This window comes from Astatotilapia calliptera, chromosome 3, assembly GCF_964374335.1.
Source record: "Astatotilapia calliptera chromosome 3, fAstCal68.1, whole genome shotgun sequence".
In the NCBI taxonomy this organism is placed as follows: domain Eukaryota; kingdom Metazoa; phylum Chordata; class Actinopteri; order Cichliformes; family Cichlidae; genus Astatotilapia; species Astatotilapia calliptera.
In genome coordinates, this window is record NC_137424.1 from 54,589,743 (window position 1) to 54,612,287 (window position 22,545).

Genomic DNA, 22,545 nt, shown 5'->3' on the forward strand with positions numbered 1-22,545 from the left:
AGGGGCCCCAAACTTTTTCGAAGGTTCCATATTTCCCTTTTACACTATGCAATATCTTCTCAGGTGTGCAGTAGGACGCTAGCTCATTAATCCAGTGTCTCAGTGTTGGAGAGTTTTCAGATTTCCAATGTAGCAGAATACATTTTTTCACTGCAGTACTCGCAAGTAAAATAAAATATTTCTTGTGATAATTCACATTTATAGAACCTGTGTCACCTAAAATCCATAGTTTTGGGTCCAGTTCGATTTGGATCCCCATTACCATTGAGATTATTTCAATCGCCCGTCTCCAGAACTCTTCTATCACTGGGCAATTCCACAGCATGTGGAGGAGGTCACCATCTGTCACCTTACATCTCAAACATTTGGGGGAGTAATTAATATCAATTTTATGTAACCTATAAGGGGTATAATATATCCTATGAAATATATTAAATTGCATTTGCCTGTGATTTGTAGAAATTAACATGGTCTGTGCCTGTTCCAATAAATGGTGCCATTCTACCTCTTCATAGACATAGCCCAGGTCTGTCTCCCATTTTCTTTTTAAAGATGCTTTATTATAGTCAGGTAACTTTTCATTGATAATAGTGTATATAGAAGATGCTATTCCTTTTATTGACTTCCATGGTTTGGTGCAAAGATGCGTTTCAAGAGGAGTTTCTTTGGGAATCTCGGGGAATAATCCTGGTAAATGGTAAATGGCCTGCATTTGTATAGTGCTTTTCTAGTCCATAGGACCCCAAAGCGCTTTACACTACATTCAGTCATCCACCCATTCACACACACATTCACACACTGCGATAGCGATAGCAAGCTACATTGTAGCCACAGCTGCCTTGGGGCGTACTGACAGAGGCGAGGCTGCCGGACACAGGCACCACCGGGCCCTCTGACCACCACCAGTAGGCAAACATCGGGTTAGTATCTTGCCCAAGAATATTTGGCATGCAGCCAGGATGCAGCCTGGGATCGAACCACCGACCTTCTGATTAGTGGCTGACCTGCTCTGCCACCTGAGCTACAGCCACCCACTTTGGATTTCTCTTTGACCCAATCTCTTATTTGTAGGAATTTGAAGAAATTTTGTCCTGGAAGTTTGAATTTTTCCTTTAGTTGTTGAAAGTCAATAAATGTATCATTATTGTATAAATCGGCAACAGTTCGAATATTTCTGTCCTTCCATCCCCGCAATATTGGGTCAGCAATATGATGAGAGAGATCAGGGTTGCCCCATAAGGGTGTCCTTCTAAGAAAAGAGATATTTACTTTCAGAAGTGAGTGGGATTCCTGCCAGGCACAGAAGGTGTTTAATATTATCAAATTGTTTGTGAGCTTGGATAGACATTTTTTTTGTACCTAATAATGGAACATCTTTTAATGGTATGGGGTTCACCTCATGTTGTTCTATTGGAACCCATCGAACCTCACTCCTCTCTGCATGTAGCCAGATCCAAATTGATCGGTACTGGGAGGCAAGATAATAGTTCCTAACGTTTGGTAAATTAAGTCCTCCCCTTGAATATGAGGCCTGTAGTGAGGAGAGTTTGACTCTTGGATTTTTCTTTTGCCATATGAAAGAAGTTATGAGTTTGTTAAGCTCTTTGAAGAAACTTTTAGGAACATTTGTAGGGAGACATTGAAATAAGTAGATAAACTTAGGCAAAATGTTCATTTTAACAACATTAATTCTCCCTATAAGAGATAATGGAAAATCCATCCATCTCTGAATATTAAGTTTGGTTTGCTCCAACAGTTTGATATGATTTAATTTGAATATTTGATCCTCGGATTTACCAATTTGTATACCCAAATACGTAAATCCATTATTACACCACTGTAATGGGTCAGTAAGAGCTGTAATACGGCTATCTTGTATATTTAATGACATAATCTCACTTTTGGTATAGTTTAACTTGTATCCTGAGGCTGCACTATATTCTTTAAGACACTTCATTAAAGAGGGAATTGATTTAAGAGGGTCCGTTATATACAGTAGGAGGTCATCTGCGTATAGAGAAAGTTTATGTTCACTTGTGCCGAATTTGATTCCAGATATGGAGGCATTAGTACGGATGGCAACTGCTAGTGGTTCGATCGCAATCGCAAAGAGCAAGGGGGAACTTGGACAACCTTGTCTGCAACCTCCAGTTAAAGAGAAAGTGCCAGAAAGCACATTATTTGTTATGATATTGGCTCTGGGGGCATTAAAAAGTGTCCTAACATAGCGGGTGAACTTTTCTCCGAAGCCCATGGCTTCCATTGCCTGGAATAGAAAGTTTGGCTCAATCCTGTCAAATGCTTTATTAGCGTCCATGGAGATTATTAGCAGTGGGTTTTGGTTTTTTTGAGCAGTATTCAGTATATGGAGCAAACGCCGCACATTATCTGCTCCATGTCTGTTTTTAATGAAGCCTGTTTGGTCGGCATTTATTATCTTAGGCATAATGTCCTCCAATCTAAGTGCAATTATTTTAGATAATATTTTATAATCTGCATTTAAAAGCCTGAGGGGTCTGTAAGAGTCACATCTCTGTTTGTCCTTGCCTGGTTTTGGCAATAATGTGATTGTTGCAATTTCCAATGATTCTGGTAATTTATTATTTTCTAAAGCTTCTTTAATCATATTTGTAAGTGGTGTCAATAATTTATTAGAAAAAGCCTTATATTAATCAACTGGAAATCCATCTGGTCCAGGGGTCTTATTATTTTGTAAACACTTGAGGGCTCGAAGAACCTCCATCTCAGATATATCTGCATCAAGCAGTTCTTTGTCCTCATTATGTAATTTAGGAAGGGTTATTCCATCTATAAATCTTTTTGCAGCAGTACTGTCGACCCCTTGCTCAGATTTATACAGATCTTCATAGAACCGTTTAAACTCTTACACTTTGCGACATATTGGTAGCCCAGGAAAGTTTAATGGGATTATGGTCTGAAAAAGTAGCTGCTAAGTAGGAGCAATCTATCACTGTTGCCATCATATTTTGTGGTACAAGAAACATATAAATTCTAGAGTATGTATTATGTACTGGTGAAAAAAAGGAGAAGTCCCTCTGGCCTGGATGGAGGTTTCGCCACAAATCAATTATACCTATATCCTTCATACCTTGGTTCAGTGCTGTTGCTGCCTTGGATAGTGAAGCTGTTTTGGGTGAGGACCGATCCAAAGAGGGGTTTAGGACCAAATTAAAGTCTCCACCCACAATATACTGGCCCTCAATTGTAGCCACTTTCATTATTAAGTTGTTAAAGAATAAAGGGTCGTCGTAGTTGGGCCCATATATATTTACCAAAGTTATCTTATTTCTATTTATTTCACAATCTACAAGTAAGAATCTGCCATTTTTGTCCTTTTCAACTGAATTTAGTTGAAAGTTCAGGTGTTTATTAATAAGCAGGGTAACGCCTCTTGCTTTTGAAGTATATGATGAGTAAAAAACATTGCCTACCCAATCTCTTCGTAATTTTAAATGTTCAGCGTCTGTGAGGTGGCTCTCCTGGATAAAAGCGACATCTACACTCTGCCTCTTTAAGTATGTCAGCCCTCACTTATTTTGAAACTTCAGTTGCTGCTAACCTTCTAGCTTCAGCGTTTCCCATCTCAAGTTTCCTTGCGGGCTAGCTATTCAGGCCCTTTGTGAGAACTCTCTCCACAGCTACATGTTAAGAGGAATTGAGGTCTGACGACTGTTGCGGAAAGTCACTGAGACTTAAAAAGCATCAAATAGTTCCTGCAAAACTTCAGTTATATGTTGTGTCGTTACTGTCCTGAAGTATGAATCCTTTGCCACAAAGATGCAAACCAGGATCGAGTTACTTCTCACTTACAGTGGAGTCCAATATTTATCTTATTAAATGGGGTCAATAGAACATTAAAAACACTCTAACCAGGAGGAGAGTTATTCAATAGTTATTTTACAAACAGAGGATAAGTAATTGATGTGAGCCGCTTTCATCTTCTACTCTTTTCACAGGAGAGCATGTACAGAAGCATGATGAAATGGAGCAGCACTGTAAGTCAGCAGTCACATAAATCTGTCCTGTAAAAGCAGCAGGCTCGGGTCTCCCTGATCTTAACACTGGTTGTTTTTCAGCATGTTCCACAGTCTGAGTCTCTGGAGGACCGGCTGCTGATTGTGGAGGTCTCCAAGGTGAATGTGGACCTTCTCGTGAAGATCATGAAAGTGGTGGCTCCCATTGCTGCTTTTGTCAGATTTTTGCCGCTTGCCAACAGGGTACGATTTCATAAACACCTGCAAATTTTTCACGTTTTACATCTGCAAGGCTTGTTATGGTGTCTGCTGCTCTTAAAATGCAGCTTTTTCTGAAAAGTCTTATGAAGGTATTAAGTCTTAAATTTCACCCGCAAAGCTGGTACAGTTTGGTTCAATTTAAACTGCTTAATAAAATTAAGGGAACACTTGATCAATGTTCCCTCTAAGCTGCGCGCGTGCGCAATTGCGCACTTCTGGCACAGTCTCTGCGCACAGAACATCTGTGTTGAGCACAAAAAAAAAAAAAATCGAACCTGAATTGAAATTAAATTAAAGCTTTAACAATTCTGTTTTGCAGTGTTAGTCAGTAAGTGACTGGCTGCCACCTTATCCCATAGTCCAGCCAATAATGCGATTCACATTCGTATATACGCAGCTAATCAACGTCGCTGACAGGCTATGACAGCGTCCTTATGTGCCAACACCGGTGTTTTAGCTAGCAAAGCGGCGTGGCTGATGTGGAGTGAAGCCACGTTAATGACAACGTGTACAACCATTGGAGATGTGAGCAGGACAGACGGAACAATTGATGGAAAACGTGTGGACGTTACACCAGTTTTTAAATTGTGTTGATTGGCCACGTAAAACCAGAGTTATGATAAAAATATGCGATGTTTGGTTTTCTTCCTGAATACTATCATTGTTTATATTTACTGCGGGAAGAAACGGTAAAAACTGCGTTTTATAAGGAAAACGTTTGAAAGCACTCTCTGCCTGTGAGCAAAAACAAAACCAAAAAACCCCACCCTTTCCTATTGGTGGAAAAATGTACCATCTAGACCAATCAAAAAGTGATATAGCAACATGGCATTTAGTTGGTTAGGAAGGGGGATGTTTTGGAGTGGCACAAATAATTTGTGTGGCATCAAATTTGATGCAGAACAGCTGATTGTTCTGTAAATAGTTTGAAATGTTTGTTTAAAAAACGCCTTGGCTGCATTTTTATGTAAAGAGCTGCAAAAAAACTTTGTTTGCATAACTCAGTAACTTTTTTTGAAGAAGTAACTATATAATTAATTGCCCAGCATTGGTCTTTATATACTGTATTTTGCAGTCAGAGAGTTACAGGACTTGCTCCCAGACCACAGACTCATAATACAAGTCAGAGCTTTATAATCTAAAAAAAAAAAGAAAGTTGTGTTTTCAAAATTGGAGTTCAAGTTATTTTTCCTTCCAATAGTGTTAACATACTACACAAGTCATGAACAAGATTTTTTTTCTAATTTTCATTGTAAGTGGGCTAAAGCAGTTAATTAAAAGTAGTCTAAGATAAATGTAAATGCTGTAATTTGATTATTTTAATAAACCATGTAACTTGGATGGATTCGATGCTGGTGTGACCACAGTGCACACGTCTGCTGTTGCTCACAGTGGTCCAAGGGACCGTTCATGGAATTTGTGCGTTCGCTCAGACACATGAAAAATTAGAGGGAACATTGCACTTCATCATTGCAGAATAACAGTCAGTTAGAATTCAGAGAACTTCAGTTTGGCTTTAGCAGTCCTTCTCCTTGTACAAAGTAGAGGATACCTGCTGAATGGTCATTGCTCTTCTATGGCCCTGTCATGAACCAAGCAGCCAGGAACACACAGGCACAAATGTAATCTTCAAAAAATGGGTTTTATTATACCCCAAAAGGACAAGATGATTACAAAAATTCTAAATTTTTAGTGATCCGAGCTGAAAGAACCGGTTCTCTAAAAAGAGTTGGAAATCCCATCACTACAAACCATTATAACACACCATCTCCTAATATTTTCTCCACACTTTTGAGGCCGCACTGTTAGACACGGCAGATCTTCTTGTGACTGCCATTCAGGAGGAGCTGGACTGCCTATGCAACCTGAGTGAACTGCATGCACAATTCCACCAACAGTGAAAATCAGAAAAAATTCAATCAGGGAAGATAAAGAAAGCAATAAGTGGTTAACACGGAAAATGAAGACATTAAAAAAGTTTAACTGGTGTAACTTTCTTATACTGTGATGATCAAGTGGTTTTTAAACTGTGTTTTTAAGTTTGTCTTATTTTATTCTGTTTCCAGCTTTAAGCAAGACTTTTAACATTGAGAAACTTTTTAAATGAGTCTGAAGGAGACTTTGTTTTTTTAACACTAGTTCAGCAAGTTTTAATATTCAGACAGTCCCTGCAGCAGGCAATCTGAATTTTACATGCCTTTGCAAACACTGGTGAAATACACTAAGTTCTCAACCAAGTGATAATCTTATGACCTGTTCAACCTTTCGTCCTGGCCCATCTAGCAGGGAAGATGCCTGCAGTTTGAGGCAGCACTAAGTTATTCTTTTATTGTTTCTTGCTCAGTGGTTTTATTCTTTAATCAAAAACTTTGCAAAAGTATAGAAATATGTTTGCGCTTATTTTCCATTTGCAAGTTTGAAACATCAAGATTTTTTTGTTCTTTTAACAAAAAGTTGTACTATCGTAGAGGGCAGTAAAGAAACTCGCCAGGACCTCTGTCCTGTTACTTTCACAAATTGGGCCTGTAGCGCACCCTTTGAGTACCACTGTGTTGCTCAAATATCCTCAGGAAGAAAACAATTGTACTGTCACTGATGTAATATCTTTCTGTTTTCTCAGATATGCATTGAGATGGCTGAACCTGGTGGATTAACACAGGTGATGGAGAGCAATGTCACCAAGGACTATTTATCTTCTTGGTAAGTGTGTTCCACAATCAGAAGTGAGACAAAGAGGAAATTGATTTTAGATTGTGTGTTTTTTTTCTTTAAAGTGTCTTCATGCTTGTCTGACCTTGTGCTTTTTTCTCTCCTCTTCATAGGAGTAAAGTCGGACGTATTGAGTCGTGAGTATCTTTCATTTTCAGGTTTAGTGGCAGAGTCAAAACAGTCATGATGACTGCTGCACTCCTCAAGGTTGTGCTATAGTAAACAGTTCCCAAAGATGCAAAAAGAGAAGAGTGTGATTTAGACATAAGCAACTCTAGATTAGAAATTTGAAATGGAATTTCTTATTTCACATTAACATTTTGTGACAACAAACTTCTTTTCATAGTAACCTACTGGCATCTTTGCTTTTAAATTCAGTTTGAAGAGTCTGAAACAGCGTCTGCAAGACTCGGGTGAGAACACACTTAACCTCGAACTGGAAACAGAGAAGGCCGCAGAATCGACCGCTGTCCCGCAGCCAAGTGAGGAAGGCCAGAAAGCAGCAGTGAAGGAAGAGGGGCCACCACAAACTTTGGTCACTACTCCTGATGCAAACGCCGCCCCCGCTGCTTCTAGCGCTGCTCCTTCAGCAACAAGCCCAGTCAAGTCTGAGGAAAAAGACTCAAAACTTCCTCACATCAACGAGGACGTTTTCATGGCCATTACAGCGGCGCTTCGTGAGCATAGACAGGGTCGAGAAAGTAGGGCACAGAGCAAGGACAGAGAGGTAACACTTTAAATTTCACTGTGTTGTCCCAAAATATCTTAAGACACTAAAAGCCTTATGTTGGAGATTACATGTGAGCATTGTATAGTAGTACACTGTCGATTGTTGCGGTAAAGCTGCAGGCTGTATGAATAATTAATGCTGATAATAATAACAATAATGTATACTTTATTGATCCCCCTGGGGAAATTACTCTCTTTGCATTTGACCCGTTCACTCAGTGAAGCAGTGGGCAGCCACTAAGCAGGCGTACCATGTGTAGGGATGGTACCTTGCTCAGGGTTACCTCAGGGTAGCCGTTCAGTGGATTTGAACCCCCGACCTTCCAATCACGGGGAAAGTGGTTTCGATGTCTGTATTTCACATGTGATAGTAGACTGGCAGTTTACGTCTGTGACACCTGATCAGCTGAAGGCAGAGCAGAGAAGGAGATTACTCACTCCCCATTGTGACAGGCGGAGATACTGTCCACTATACTAATGAGGAAGATAACATTTTTAGATTTGCATTATTTCTGGAACAGATAAATTAAAGCGAAGGTCATCACTACATATAGTCTTATTTATTTTTTGCAAGCTTGTGTATGTCCAATTTTTGGCGTCACCACTCACTAAACACCTTTCAGGCTATATTTTAGGTGTTTGTCAAAACCAGCACAGAATAATACGAAATTAATTCAGTTAATTTTTTTTCTTATCTTATCTTCATTTCCAGAGCAAAATCAGCAGCCCTAGTAGGGCACAGGATGAAGACGCACCACACAGAAAGGTAAACGTTCATCAGACCCACGAGGATTTCTCTTGTGGGTGGTGGGGGTGGGCGGCTGGGCTAACTCAAACACTTAATCACACTGAGAAAATTGGTCATGTGGTTACTGGTCATATAGGAGGTTTTTGTGGACAGAGGGACATTCGTTGATAGTTAGACTCTGATTATAGTGTAAGCTGTTTCATGGCTCCACAGACTGTTTTTGGTTTTTCCATCTAGGTTCAAGTTGATAATTTAGAGAAGAAAGTTTCTTCAGAGAGCCGCCCTTTTGGTGAGCCGGATTTCAATGTAGACAACTTTGTCACTGTTGATGAAATTAACAATGATGCAGCAGACGCAGACCCCAATGGTGAAAGCGACTCTTCAACTAAGTCCACAAAGAATAAAGAAAGTCAAAGCTCAGCTGCATCTCCTGCTTCCAAACGAACCTCAGCAGGGTCCTCCAAAGACTCCAGCAGCTCAGCCTCTCCCTCATCCAAGCCCACGAAATTTTCTGAGAAAAGCAGTTCAACCTCCTCACTACGAAAAAGTAAAGACTCATTTGACTCCACCAAACCCAAATCCTCTGTGAGTGTCAGTAAGCCTGTTTCCTTTTCTGGTGAGAAAACGCAGCTAAGCAAACCTCCAGACAAATTGTCGCATTCTTCGTCCTCGGGTTATAGGACCCGTTCATCAAAAATGGCATCAACCGCTGATGCAGAGCTAACAGAGGAGAGTGCAGCAACAAAGTCTGACCTCAAAGTGTCAGCAAAGGAAAATCAAACTAAAGTGGAAACATCATCAGAGACACAACCACCTGCAGAGGGAGAGGGATTAGGGATGAAGAGCCAAACACAGACTCTGGAGACTGAATGTAAGGATGACGCACACAAAGAGTCAAAGAAAAGCAAAGGAGATGGGGGAAAAGACAATGCAGGGAATGCAGGGAAATATCCACAGGAGGAGGAGGATGATGGTGAAAGTTACCAGATCCTTGATTCGATCGACGAGCTAACAGATGAACAGATAGATGAAGACTCAAACCAAGAGACTAAAACAGAGTCATCAGGGCCTGAGCAAACCCAGAGTTTGCATGAGGGGGAAAGTCAGGTCTTGAACAGCATTGATGATAAAGGCTCAGAGGAGTCCAGTAAAACTGAAACGGATGCTCCTCTCTATGTGATAGACAACGTTAGTGAAGACCAAGCCAGTACAGTCCAAGAGGACAGTCATCTGGTCAAAGATGAAGGTACCAAAGCAAAGCAGCTGTCTGAGGAAAAGATTCAAGAACCAGATGCAGCTGATAAAAAAGAAGGGTTGGATCCAAGCATGAACCAAACTCCAAGGTCCAGTGGAGATGGAAAAGAAATGAATGAGGAGATGCTCTCAGAAAAATCAAGCAAAGCTTCCAAAGCATTTTGCCAAACTCCAAATAATGAAGAACAAGAAAACAAAGGCAGTTCAGCAGATGTTACTAAACAGAAAGCCTCTGAGAAGTTAGATTCAGTCAATGATTACACCAGAGGAGAAGATGACGAGAAGAAACTTAATACTTCGAAAGCAGTCACTGAAGGAACTGAAGAAGAGGAAGAAGCTTACCAGGTAATTGATTCTGTGGAAGAAGAGCCACCGACCACAGAGACCGAGGCAGAGGCTGAGAACAAGGAGGAAAAAACCAAGAAAGACGTTGAAGTGGCTAAACGAGCTGAAAGACCAACAAGGAGGGGTAGACCGAGAACAAGAACATCTAAAAGAGAGGAGAAAGAGACACAGGAGGAGATGATCTTTGAGGTAGTGGATTCTGTTGAAGATGAATTTGTTCAAGATGTCTCCACCACAGAGAGGCCTGGTAGAAGGAGGTCGGCCAGAGGAAACAAAGAAGATAAAAAGACGCCAACTTCCACAGTTGCATGTATAAAAGCCGTCAGGGAAGAGGAATCTACGTCTGAGATCCTAGACTCAGTGGAGGGTAAGGCTGCCATGAACGAACCAACCATCACAACAAGGTCAACCAGAGGAAGAAGAGAAACTAAAGAAGACGTCTCAAAAAAAGACAAGACACCAACGAGAAGGAGGCCGACACCTGCCAGAGATTCTCAGGAACCAATCAAGGAGGAACCTCAGCAAGTGAAAGAGAGCACACCAACAAAGAAGAGCGAGGGGAATGCCACCTTTACAATAGTAGACCCAGTGCAGGATGAAGTTATTAAGGATGAACGGGCCAAAACTCCGGAAAAAAGAAGAAGGGGAAGACCAAAGAAGGACACTAAAGTAACTAAAAAACAAGCTGCCATGAAGAATGCTGCATCTAGTAAAGTGGCTGATGAGGAGGAGGCCATTTATCAGATTGTTGACTCGGTTGAGGATGAGACGGCTGACAATGAGCCTTTGAAAGACCAGAATACAGAAGAGCCAACAGTGCCTAAAGACGATAAAGACTCAGCATCGCCAAAAAATGCAGATGATGAGGAGGTGGTCGATAAAGAGGAGTGTTTGGATCACACTGCTGAGGTTAGTGATGCTCTATCTGCTGAAGACGAGTCTGGTACAGCAACGAAGGAAGAGAAGCCAAAAACAGATACTAAAGAGGCCACTGGGTCCCAAAGTGAGGCTGCTGCACCAGAAGAAAAAACAAATCTGGAGGAAGACACCCTGGAGCTGGTCACTCTGGATGAGGTGGGAGCAGATGATGCTGGGGAGGAAAAAGCAGTGGAGGGTCAGGACTGGAGCAGGGAGATCACCAAGGGAGAACCTGCAGAGCTCATCACTCTGGATGAGATTGTTGAAATAGATGAGGAGGAGGGGGAAAAGGCAGAGGAAAGCACAGTGGAGCCCCGCCCACCAACACAGGAGAGCCAATCGGTGGAGGCCGCAGACATAGCGGTAATGTTGAGATTTATTTGAGCATCTTTGTTTCCTCTTTAGTAAAAACAGAAAACTCGATGGTCGTGATTTTGTGTCTTTGTTTTTAGACTTTTGCGACAGCAGCTGAGGTAGAAGAGGAAGCAGAGAAGACATCAGGATCTGCTAAACGCAAACATGATGAAACAGGTCAGTTTCATTCTCCATCCATCCATTTTTTTAACTACTTGTTCGAGTTCGGGTCGTGGGGGCAGTCGGAAGTTCAGACTTCCCTGATAGCCTCATTGCTGGATCTGCCCAGGGGCCTCCTCCCTTGAACAAGAAAGCCTGTTCTGCTGTTCAGTACAGTACAGTAAACCACAGCACCTAGGAGTTGCCCAGGAGGCATCCTAGTCACATACTCAAACCACCTGAACAGAGTTTGATTTGCACGGTCAGATTTTGTGGAGGAGAAGCGAATGTGTACAGCATAGTTTTTGTTGGCAGGGCTCTAGAGTGCGTCACAAATGTGACCAAATTTTTCAATGGTGCGACTAAAATAAACCTTAGGTCACACCGGTGCAACCAGCTGTTCGAGTAAAAAAAAAGAAAAGAAAAAAAAGTCTCTGCAACTCTGAAAGTCCAGATATTCCTGTAGTCTTTAGTACATGTTTGAAAGTGCAGGTGGATAGAGAGAGTTGAGTATCTTGAATTAAGCGATATTGAGTCATTAAATCCTGAATAGAGTTTTAAATATAAATGTATTTTGCCAGAAACACCAGAATCTCAGGTCAAAGCTCACAAAACTATTTCAACAACCACCAAACAGCAAATGAGAGAGCAGGTAAACAGATTCCACACAAAGACGTAAACACAGAGCGGACCCGACACGTCAGAATCAGCTTTCTCTTTCTCGGCTTTCTCACCCAACGGCCTGTACACGGACACACCGTCGGGGCTGAAAGCCGACAGCTCACTGATTCTGATGCGTTGGTGGGTCCGCGCTTTGTGTTTACGTCTTTTTTTTTTTTCTTGATTCTGAGTAGCAGGTTTTGTCTCTCTCAGACCAAAATTCACTGATCCAGCAGCAAAAGAAGCAGCAAACTGCGCTTCACATTTGATAAACATCGTCATGAATTCCCTCTGACATTAGGGCTGTTCGATATAACGATATATATCGGATCCATCTTCATCTTCAACCGCTTATCCGAGGCCGGGTCGCGGGGGCAGCAGCCTAAGCAAAGAGGCCCAGACCTCCCTCTCCCCAGCCACCTCCTCCAGCTTATCCGGGGGAATACCAAGGCGTTCCCAGGCCAGCCGAGAGATATAATCTCTCCAGCGTGTCCTGGGTCTTCCCCGGGGCCTCCTCCCGGTGGGACATGCCTGGAACACCTCACCCAGGAGGCGCCCAGGGGGCATCCTTGTCAGATGCCCGAACCACCTCAGCTGACTCCTTTCGATGTGGAGCAGCAGCGGCTCTACTCTGAGCCCCTCCCGGATGGCCGAACTTCTCACCCTATCTCTAAGGGAGAGGCCAGCCACCCTTCGGAGGAAGCTCATTTCCGCCGCTTGTATCCGCGATCTCGTTCTTTCGGTCACTACCCACAGCTCGTGGCCATAGGTGAGGGTAGGGCCGTAGATCGACTGGTAAATTGAGAGCTTCGCTTTTACACTCAGCTCCCTCTTCACCACGACGGACCGGTGCAGCGTCCGCATTACAGCAGCTGCAGCCCCAATCCGTCTGTCAATCTCCGGCTCCCTTCTCCCATCACTCGCGAACAAGACCCCGAGATACTTGAACTCCTCCACTTGGGGCAGGAACTCATCCCCGACCCGGAGAGGGCACTCCACCCTTTTCCGGCTGAGAACCATGGCCTCAGATTTGGAGGTGCTGATCCTCATTCCCGCTGCTTCACACTCGGCTGCGAACCGTTCCAGTGCGAGCTGGAGGCCCTCACCTGATGAAGCCAACAGAACCACATCATCCGCAAAAATCAGAGATGAGATTCTGAGGCCACCAAAGCGAAAGCCCTCCGCCACTTGGCTGCGCCTAGAAATCCTGTCCATAAAAATTATGAACAGAACCGGAGCCAAAGGGCATCCCTGGCGGAGCCCATCACCCACCGGGAACGAGTCCGACTTATTGCCGGCAATGCGAACCAAGCTCCTGCAACGGTTGTATAGGGATCGAATGGCCCGTAGCAATGGGCCAGACACCCCATACTCCCGCAGCACCTCCCACAGGACACCCCGAGGGACACGGTCGAATGCCTTCTCCAAGTCCACAAAACACATGTAGACTGGTTGGGCAAACTCCCATGCGCCCTCAAGTACCCTCGAGAGGATAAAGAGCTGGTCCAGTGTTCCGCGACCAGGACGAAAACCGCATTGTTCCTCCTGTATCCGAGGTTCGACTAGCGGACGAACTCTCCTTTCCAGCACCCTGGCATAGACTTTCCCAGGGAGGCTGAGGAGTGTGATCCCCCTGTAGTTGGAACACACCCTCCGGTCCCCCTTCTTAAAGATGGGGACCACCACCCCGGTCTGCCAGTCCACAGGTACTGCCCCTGATCTCCACGCAACATTGCAAAGGCGTGTCAACCAGGACAGCCCTACAACGTCCAGAGCCTTCAGGAACTCGGGGCGGACCTCGTCAACACCAGGGGCTCTGCCACCAAGGAGTTGTTTAACTGCCTCAGTGACCTCGCCCCCGGAAATTGGCGGGTCATTCCCCTCATCCCCAGACTCTGCTTCCTCCTCGGAAGACGTGTCAGTGGGATTAAGGAGGTCCTCGAAGTATTCCTTCCACCGCCTGACAATTTTCTCAGTCGATGTCAACAGCGCTCCACCAGCACTATACACAGTGCAGGTAGAGCACCGCTTTCCCCTCCTGAGACGCCTGACGGTTTGCCAGAATCTCTTCGAGGCAGTCCGAAAGTCTTTTTCCATGGCCTCTCCGAACTCCTCCCACACCCGAGTTTTTGCTTCAGCCACTGCCTGAGCCGCATTCCGCTTGGCCTGTCGATACCTGTCAGCTGCCTCCGGAGTCCCACAGGCTAACCAAGCCAGATAGGACTCCTTCTTCAGCCTGGTGGCTCCCTTCACCTCTGGTGTCCACCATTTGGTTCGGGGATTACCACCACGGCAGGCACCAACCACCCTGCGGCCGCAGCTCAATGCAGCAGCTTCGGCAATGGAGACGCTGAACATGGTCCATTCGGACTCAATGTCCCCAGTCTCCCTCGGAATGCTGTTGAAGCTCTGCCGGAGGTGTGCGTTGAAGATCTCACGGACTGGGGCCTCTGCTAGACGTTCCCAGCACACCCTCACTACGCGTTTAGGTGTACCAGGTCTGTCCAGTGTCCTCCCCCGCCACCTGATCCAACTCACCACCAGGTGGTGATCAGTTGACAGCTCAGCCCCTCTCTTTACCCGAGTGTCCAGAACATATGGTCGCAGGTCTGGTGATACGATTACAAAATCGATCATCGACCTACGGCCTAGAGCGTCCTGGTGCCACGTGCACTTATGGACACTCTTATGTTCGAACAGGGTGTTCGTTATGGCCAAACTGTGATTAGCATAGAAGTCCAATAACAAAGCACCGCTCGGGTTCAGATCAGGGAGGCCGTTCCTCCCAATCACGCCCCTCCAGGTCTCGCTGTCGTTACCCACGTGAGCATTGAAGTCTCCCAGCAGGACAACAGAGTCTCCAGGTGGAGCACCTTCCAGCACCGAATATCGGATGACGATATAAAAACATCTATCGTTTCATTTTACGCTATCGTTTGTTTCGTGGTATCGCAAAATAAACTGTTTACAGTAATATTTTTTAATATTTCTCTTATATTTAATATAACCACACTACGTACGGACAAGCGCCTGTTTTTATGCGTTGTCGTTAGCAACAACGACGGTAACACCATCGCGTGTCCGCTTGTTTATGTTCCACATAAACCTTTCACAATAAAGCTCAAGATCCTGTTGAGACTTTTCAAAATAAACTGAATCACGTGAAAGAGCAGAGTATTTACGGATGAGAATTAAAAAAGAGCCGCCAGGTGCTAAAAAATAAACCTTAGACTCAAACGCTAGAACAGGCTTTTCCCCGCAGCACGCCGTGTAATAAATACTCACAAAGAAAACGGCGGCCGTTACAACTTATGTCTAAAAATGTATAGTTTCATGCATCAGTTAAAACACTCGACTCCAGCTACATGACGCGCAGCTGGAAACGCTTCACGCAAGTCGAGCTGCCCGAGATTCACAGAATTTACAGAAAATGTAACATTTTTGTGATTTATATCGTTATCGGACGATAGAATTCTTATATCGGGATATGAGATTTTGGTCATATCGCACAGCCCTATCTGACATTGGCTGTTTTGCTTCCACCACGATAAAAATCACACTTCATGCACAGCTGTCTCTCTCACTCTCTCACTTTCCCGTCTCAAATCTCTGTTTTGTGCATTATTCATTTGCTCATTACCCACCAGTCTACCGTTGTTTACAGCGCTGTCGGTCGCCGTCTATTTTTTTTTTTTTATACCTCAAATGACCTCGAACAAGAAAGCCTGTTCTGCTGTTCAGTACTGAAGAAATGTAAACTTTATAAAATTATGCAAAATCGCAGAATAGTTTTAAGGTTATCTGCTGTAAAAAGCCAGGCCAGGAAAATTTCCTTCATGTCATAGAAATCAGTGATGATACCCAGCCCTAGTGAGTAGCCTAGGCCCAATAGAAGTGGATGTAGCTGTGGGTAATGAGAAAAGATGAAAAGAACTATTGATAACTTTTTTGTTAAGTCCTGATCCGTCTGAAATTCATAGCCAGTGCTCTGACACAGAGCCATCAACCTCTGAACGCTGAAAAAGCACAATGTATCCAGAAAACACATATGTCGTGATGAATGCACTGCGCAAGTGTCCCCTCTCACCACTGCCTTTCAGTGGCAGGCAGCAGCAAACAGGTCATCAGAGGAGGCTGATGTGATGATTAAGTTTAATATTGTCTACAATATTGCCAAAGAGTGCCAAAGCACTTTAAGCACAAACACAAGATTGTTAGTTAATCATTTACAAATCAATATTGTCTTTATGGACATCAATTTCCCCCCCAAAACTATACTTCAGCAATGAGCAGGGCAGTGTTGGAAGGAAATTGAATGCAAAACAATAACCAATATGCACATACAGGTAGAAACCTACAGGACTACATTTCCAAAATAAGAAATCCTTAGCTAAAGGCCACACTAGGTGTTTGGAAAATGGTGGCAAAAGAAATAAGCTGCAGAAGAATATAAAAATATTAAAATGGTGTGCATATGATTCGGAATTTACACCAAATCATGTAGACCCTAGTTTTAAAAACTGGATAGGTAAAGTAATTACATTGATATGCGGTATTGTAAAGGAAGATGAAATTGTGAGTTTCCAAACTTTAAAGCAAACATTTCATTTAGAAAACCAAAACAACTATAGATACTTACAGTTAAGAAACTTTTATACTCGAAACATTAAAAACCAAATACCCACTACAGCGAGGCCATTTATCCAACTCTTTTTAAATGCTCATAAGTCAGAAATTAGGAAAGGTGTAATCTCACAAATATACAAAAGTCTTCATGATCTCAGCAATTATTCAACCAAGTATATAAAAGAAAGATGGGAGAAAGAGGGAGGTCTGGTGATTACAGAAGAGGAATGGCAAAACATTTGTTCTTTTCATTGGAGAAGAACAAAATCACATATTTGGAAGTTCTGCTAGAAAAGTTTTGCTTGTTTTTTCATTACCCCAGCTTTAAAGGCGCATTATGATGATGGAAGTTGTGAATGTTGGAGGAACTGTGGCTACGAAACCTCACACCACTACCATATAATTTGGGATTGTAAGAATATTAAGAATTACTGGATAGAAGTCCATAAAGTGATGCAAAACATATTTAGTACATATTTACACTTTGATTTCAAATCCATATTTTTAGAATACATACCCTCAGACATAAAGGGTATGTATAAATACTTACTTTGTGTGCTGCTAGCTGCAAATAAAAAGGCACTGACCAAAAGGATCCACCAACATTAAACAGCTATATTGATGTAACTTTGGAGATTCATAATATGGAAAAGATTACTTATTTTAGTGAATTTTGAGTATGAGAAATATGTAAAACACTGGGGAAAATGGCTCCACTGTGTGAGTTCCATAAGGCCATCATTGATCATCAATATCATTGATATTCATCACTGAAGGACTGGCTGTCTAAATATTTGTTTATTTTGTTTGTTTTTTATAATAACGTACTAATCAGCTACTTAGTGTGTTGGCTTTTCAGTTGCCCTCTCTCTGGATGTATATAGTTACAAACTGTATCTAGTGGCATTTGATTAAAGCATTTATTCAATACATTCCGTATATAGTTTGAGTTAGGTTGTTACACATATGAGAGTGGCTTCTGTCTGGTAAGAGGTCATGAGTTTAGTTGGCGAGGGGAGACAGAGTGCATTTGAGGTCGAGACACACACACACACACACACACACACACACACACACACACACACACACACACACACAGTAGGTAGACTCATTTCTAGGTAAAAGTTCAGGCCTAGTTTGCAAAAAAAGTGTACATGTCAAACTGCAGTGTTAAGTGAGGCGCTTGAAAAATTTGAGTGTGCCTAACTAAGGTAGTCATCTACCCTGCTGAAAATTGTCTCATTCAACTAGTTCAACTTCAACAAAAGCATTTAGATTAAACTTAATCCTATATCATCTCTTAGGAGAAACAGGAAACTTTATGCTTGACAGAAATAGTTTTATTTAAATGGAGATTTTCCCACATCGCCCTCTTAGAAGACAGCATTTAACTTGGGTATATTTCAACAAGAAATGAAAGTTTTTACTGTCAATACTGCCTGTGACCTCTCATTTCTTGTTTTAGAGGAGAGTTTCAATTTTGTGATGGTGGACGAGGTGGGAGAGACTGTGGAGAAGGAGGCGGTAATTACCAGGACAAGAGGTCGACCCAGGAAGAGAACCAGGCAGACCCCGGGTCAGTGTTGGGAAGGTTACTTTTAAATTGTATTCCACTACAGATTACATAATACATGCACCAAAATGTAGTTTGTAATGTATTCTGAATACTTTGGATTACTTAATATACTGTCATTGCTTTTCACAACTACATGAATGTAGCAATCACATCCTGCAAATTCCTGTTTGTTTTTGGCTTGTAAGCCCAAATCTGTCTGAATAGACAATATATTTACTGTAGGGGAGAAAAGACTTATGTTAACATAAGATAAGATGTTTGCTCAGTGGCGAGTAGCCTTCAGTAATAGTAATAAGTCACGTAGATACTGAAGTGGCACATAACCCAGGAAGCTACCACAACTAAAACAAGGTAGTTGCAGCAGGCTAACGTTAGTTTTTAAAAAAGAACTTCCAGATGTTTCTTTAGGTTGGAGCCTTTAGACCAGGGGTGTCAAACTCAATTGCACAGGAGACCAAATATCAAGGCACACTTTAGGTCGCGGGCCAAACAAGATAAACATTTACTGAACACTAAAACAATGTTTTTTAAACATGAATATGAATTAAAAACAGACAGGAATATTATTCCAGATTAAATAAACTTAAAAAAAAAACAACTTTAATTTTAAATATTTTGCTCTCCATAAAAATATATCCTGTCAAAATTCTGCAAGTTAGAAATATGAACATGCTGCCAAAACCCCAGAAAAAATAAATGAAAGCATTCACAAGGTTGGAGCCGCATGTAGACGGAGCTGCGCACTGCTTCAGGAGTGGAACTAATAACCCAAGGGCCATTCAGTGTTTAGTTGATGGTGTGTCGTACTTTTCCTTGAGAACTCTCCCATTAGAATGCAGCTCCATCTGAATCTGCACAGGTGCAGTTTCCACGTCAATTGTAAGTGGGTTGTGAAGCAGCTCGAAATTCTTCAAAGTCACCAAAGCACCGTGCGTGCTCAGTGCGCTCAGTTTATCAGCAAAGTGCGCTGACTTGGTTCAACATTACTTGGCAACAGGGAAAGTGAGGCAGGCTGCACTGGTGCATTTGTGACAGCTTCACTTGAAATGCCTTCACCGCATCATACATGTCATGTCCATGAACTGACAGGTTTCCTTGCTGAGCTCAAAAACTCTATTGAGAACTTTTATCCCAACTCAGCCAGCAGACCTCTGTATGATGAGGAATGTCGGCAAACTCTGAATCTATTTCCCACATAAAAGACTGAAATTGACGGTGATTTAAACTTTTAGCTCAGATAAAATTTACGGTTTGCGTTACGGTGATCATTACATGCTCCATTTTTAGGACTTTACCACACAGCCTTTCCTGGTGTGTGATGCAGTGATATGCTGTTAACTCACCGGTACAGTTCTCCTCCTGCATCTTTACTCACATCCTGCTGACTAGTCCGCTTTTTTTCACCGTACAACACCGGCGCTCCATCTGTTGTGAGTCCAACAAGTTTGTCCCAGAGCAGTTTCATGTCGGTTACACTTTGACATACGTTTCTGCTCAGGCTCACATTTGCCAAAATCTGCGTTTTGTCTGGACACAAGATGTTGCACACCTTCATCATGAAGCTCTTCAGAGTGCAAGGCTGATGTGGCTTTCTCCTCTGATGCAATAAAACTTGCTTTCACAACAGCTTCACTTTGTGATTTTGCTCTGGTGAAAAAAGTCTGCTGACATGTCAGATTCTTCTTCATTCTTCTACTTTCTGTAGTTTCTGCTCTGCATTTAGGTTTTTCGGCTTATTCTGACGTTTTGTCTCGTCTTAAATTAAATTCCTTAATTACAGCCACATTAGCTCCACTAATAAGACACACGGGTTTACCAGCATGTCTGTGAACATATATTCAGTCTCCCGCTGCCGGCGCTGAAAGGCTCTGCTTTCAGAATCAACTTTCCATCTCTTGTGCTGGCTCCAGGTCGTGTAACTGGCGCACATACACAGGACACTTACATTAGACCCTCTCATTGTGTGTTTTGTTTGGGTTTCCAGCAATGTACCAAAAGTAGAGAGGGCCTAACATATGAAACAGAAAAATACTGCAGTTTAATCCATTTATTTCAATAAATTATCACCTATTTAAGGAGTAACTATAATGGAATACAGTTACTCATATTTTGTATTTTAAATATGTAACATCCGTACATATATTCTCCAGTGGCTGGCATCTGGGATAAAGTCGTGTCAGAGCTCTGAGACATGAAGCTTAATTAATCTGTTGTTTCCTCCCACAGTGAGAAAATCTGCTAGAGGGAAACCAGAGAGCACAAAAGATGAGACGGAAGAGGAGGAAACAACAGAACCACTGCCTCCAGCTTCTGTTAATCCCACTTTATCACAGGACCGAGACTCATCTGCACCGCCAGGTGACGGCCAGGCGGAGAGCCAGAGGACCGAAGAGGAAGCAGAGACCCAGCCTGATGCTGCAACTGCCCCTGCTGGACAGCAGCCAGAGTCTACGTGTCCTGATAAGGAGACAGAGCAGGGAGAGGAGAAGGATGGATGGAGCACGGTTGGCATTAAAGGTACAAAGAGCTGCTTTAAATCAACAAACTGCATCACTCTGACAGCGAAAACACAGTAAACTGAATATTAAAAGAAAAATTGTATAGCCTGCTTCTGTTAGCCTACTAATAGCTTTGAGATGCATTTCCACTACCTTGTGGTGGTGGTAATATGTTTTGTGGTTGGTGCTAAAGGCCCCAGTGTGTGCCAAGAATATATCCCACACCATCATCAGCCTGAAATTTTGACACAAAGCAGGATGGATCCAAGCTTTCTGACCCTGCCATCCTAATGTCACAGCAGAAATGGAGACTTTTTTTTTCTTTTACAGCGTTGCTGATCCTGTGTGAATTGGTCCCTCAGTTTTACGTTCTTAGCTTAGAGAAGTGGAACCCAGTGTGGTCTTCTGCTGTTGCAGCTCATCTGCTTCAATGTTGGATGTGCTGTGTGTTCAGAGATACTCCTCTGCATACCTTGGTTATAATAAGTGTTTATTTGAGTTATTACATTCTCATCTGAACTCAAAAGTGCATTTTCTTCCAGTGAACTGCTGCTCATTTTGTCTTTCAGACGATTTTGTGTAAACCCTAGAGATGCTTCTTTGGGAAAATCCCATCAGTGAAATGCTAAGATTAGCAAACATGCCACATTTAAGTCCACGAAATTACTTTTCTTCTTCATTCTGATGCTCAGTTTGAATTTCAGCAGGTCATCTGACCATGTCTACATACCTAGATCACTGAGTTGCTGCCATGTGATTGGCCGATTAGAGATTTACATTAATGAGCAGTCAAACAAGTGTACCTAATAAAGTGGCTGACAAACATTTCACCTTTTCAAATAAATCAAAAATCATTTGTTTAATTACTTAAGTTATATTTTAATATTTTATAAACCCGGTGGCTCCTGCAGCAGATTTGTTGATGATTAATGTGTCGCTCTTTCCATTTTCAGTTGTGGGCAAACGCAGGAGGGAGCTTGTTGGACCTGAGGCAAAGCGATCTCGCTCTCAGTCTCCGTGTGTTGTAGCAGACTTCAGACTGCCTCAGTTCAACCCCAATAGCCCCCTCGGTGAGACACACACATAAACACACACGCACGCGATTCAAATGCTGTGTTAACACTTGTCTAATTTTCCTGTTTCTACTCCTCTGCAGGTCAGGAGTTTGTGATCCCAAAATCAGGATTTTTCTGTAACATCTGCTCTGTTTTCTACCTGAATGAGAAGACCGCCAAGGAACTCCACTGCTGCAGCCAGAAACACTACAACAACCTGCAGGTACGCATGCGCACACACCATTCAGTACACAAAATCACACTCTTGGCCTAACAATGTTTGGTTTCTCACTTTTCTGTTTTTTTTGTAGAAATATTATGAGAAACGTCGACAAAGAGCTTCAAAAACGTCATCTCAGATGTCTCAAGGCTCCGTTTCTGACTGATGGACCTGATCTACTGATTATTTTAACACATCACTGTGGAGAACAAGCCAATGTTTTTGATCCTACTAGTTCAGAAACTAAACTAATCACCGTGTGGTACCTTTTGTTGTAAATGATATGTCTTCATTCATAAATTGTTTTGTTTTTGTTTGTACAGGCTGGTGAAGAGAACAGTTTTAAAATGTTGTTATTATTTTATCTTTTATGTGAAAATGTTATTGAAAAATTAATAAATTTACTTAACAGGTCATCAGGAGGTACCTGACAGGTGT

At 42.5% G+C, this 22,545-nt stretch overlaps 1 protein-coding gene across 2 annotated transcripts in view; it reads left to right on the plus strand.

Moving 5' to 3' along the window:
• Positions 1–22,521, plus strand: part of LOC113019247 (uncharacterized) — a 45,435-nt gene extending 22,914 nt beyond the window's left edge. The window contains exons 21-34 of one of the 2 annotated variants that reach the window (XM_080292377.1): positions 3,978–4,016; positions 4,098–4,238; positions 6,877–6,956; positions 7,079–7,102; positions 7,344–7,692; positions 8,407–8,460; positions 8,680–11,115; positions 11,218–11,322; positions 11,412–11,490; positions 18,224–18,334; positions 20,561–20,851; positions 21,786–21,902; positions 21,989–22,110; positions 22,199–22,521. In XM_080292377.1, the coding sequence (XP_080148503.1) occupies positions 3,978–4,016; positions 4,098–4,238; positions 6,877–6,956; positions 7,079–7,102; positions 7,344–7,692; positions 8,407–8,460; positions 8,680–11,115; positions 11,218–11,322; positions 11,412–11,490; positions 18,224–18,334; positions 20,561–20,851; positions 21,786–21,902; positions 21,989–22,110; positions 22,199–22,273 (4,023 nt within the window). In that variant the 3' untranslated portion in view covers positions 22,274–22,521. Of the gene's footprint in view, positions 1–3,977; positions 4,017–4,097; positions 4,239–6,876; positions 6,957–7,078; positions 7,103–7,343; positions 7,693–8,406; positions 8,461–8,679; positions 11,323–11,411; positions 11,491–18,223; positions 18,335–20,560; positions 20,852–21,785; positions 21,903–21,988; positions 22,111–22,198 lie in introns of both variants that reach the window. The other variant, XM_080292374.1, reaches the window with a different exon arrangement.
• Positions 22,522–22,545: the final 24 nt, after the last annotated feature.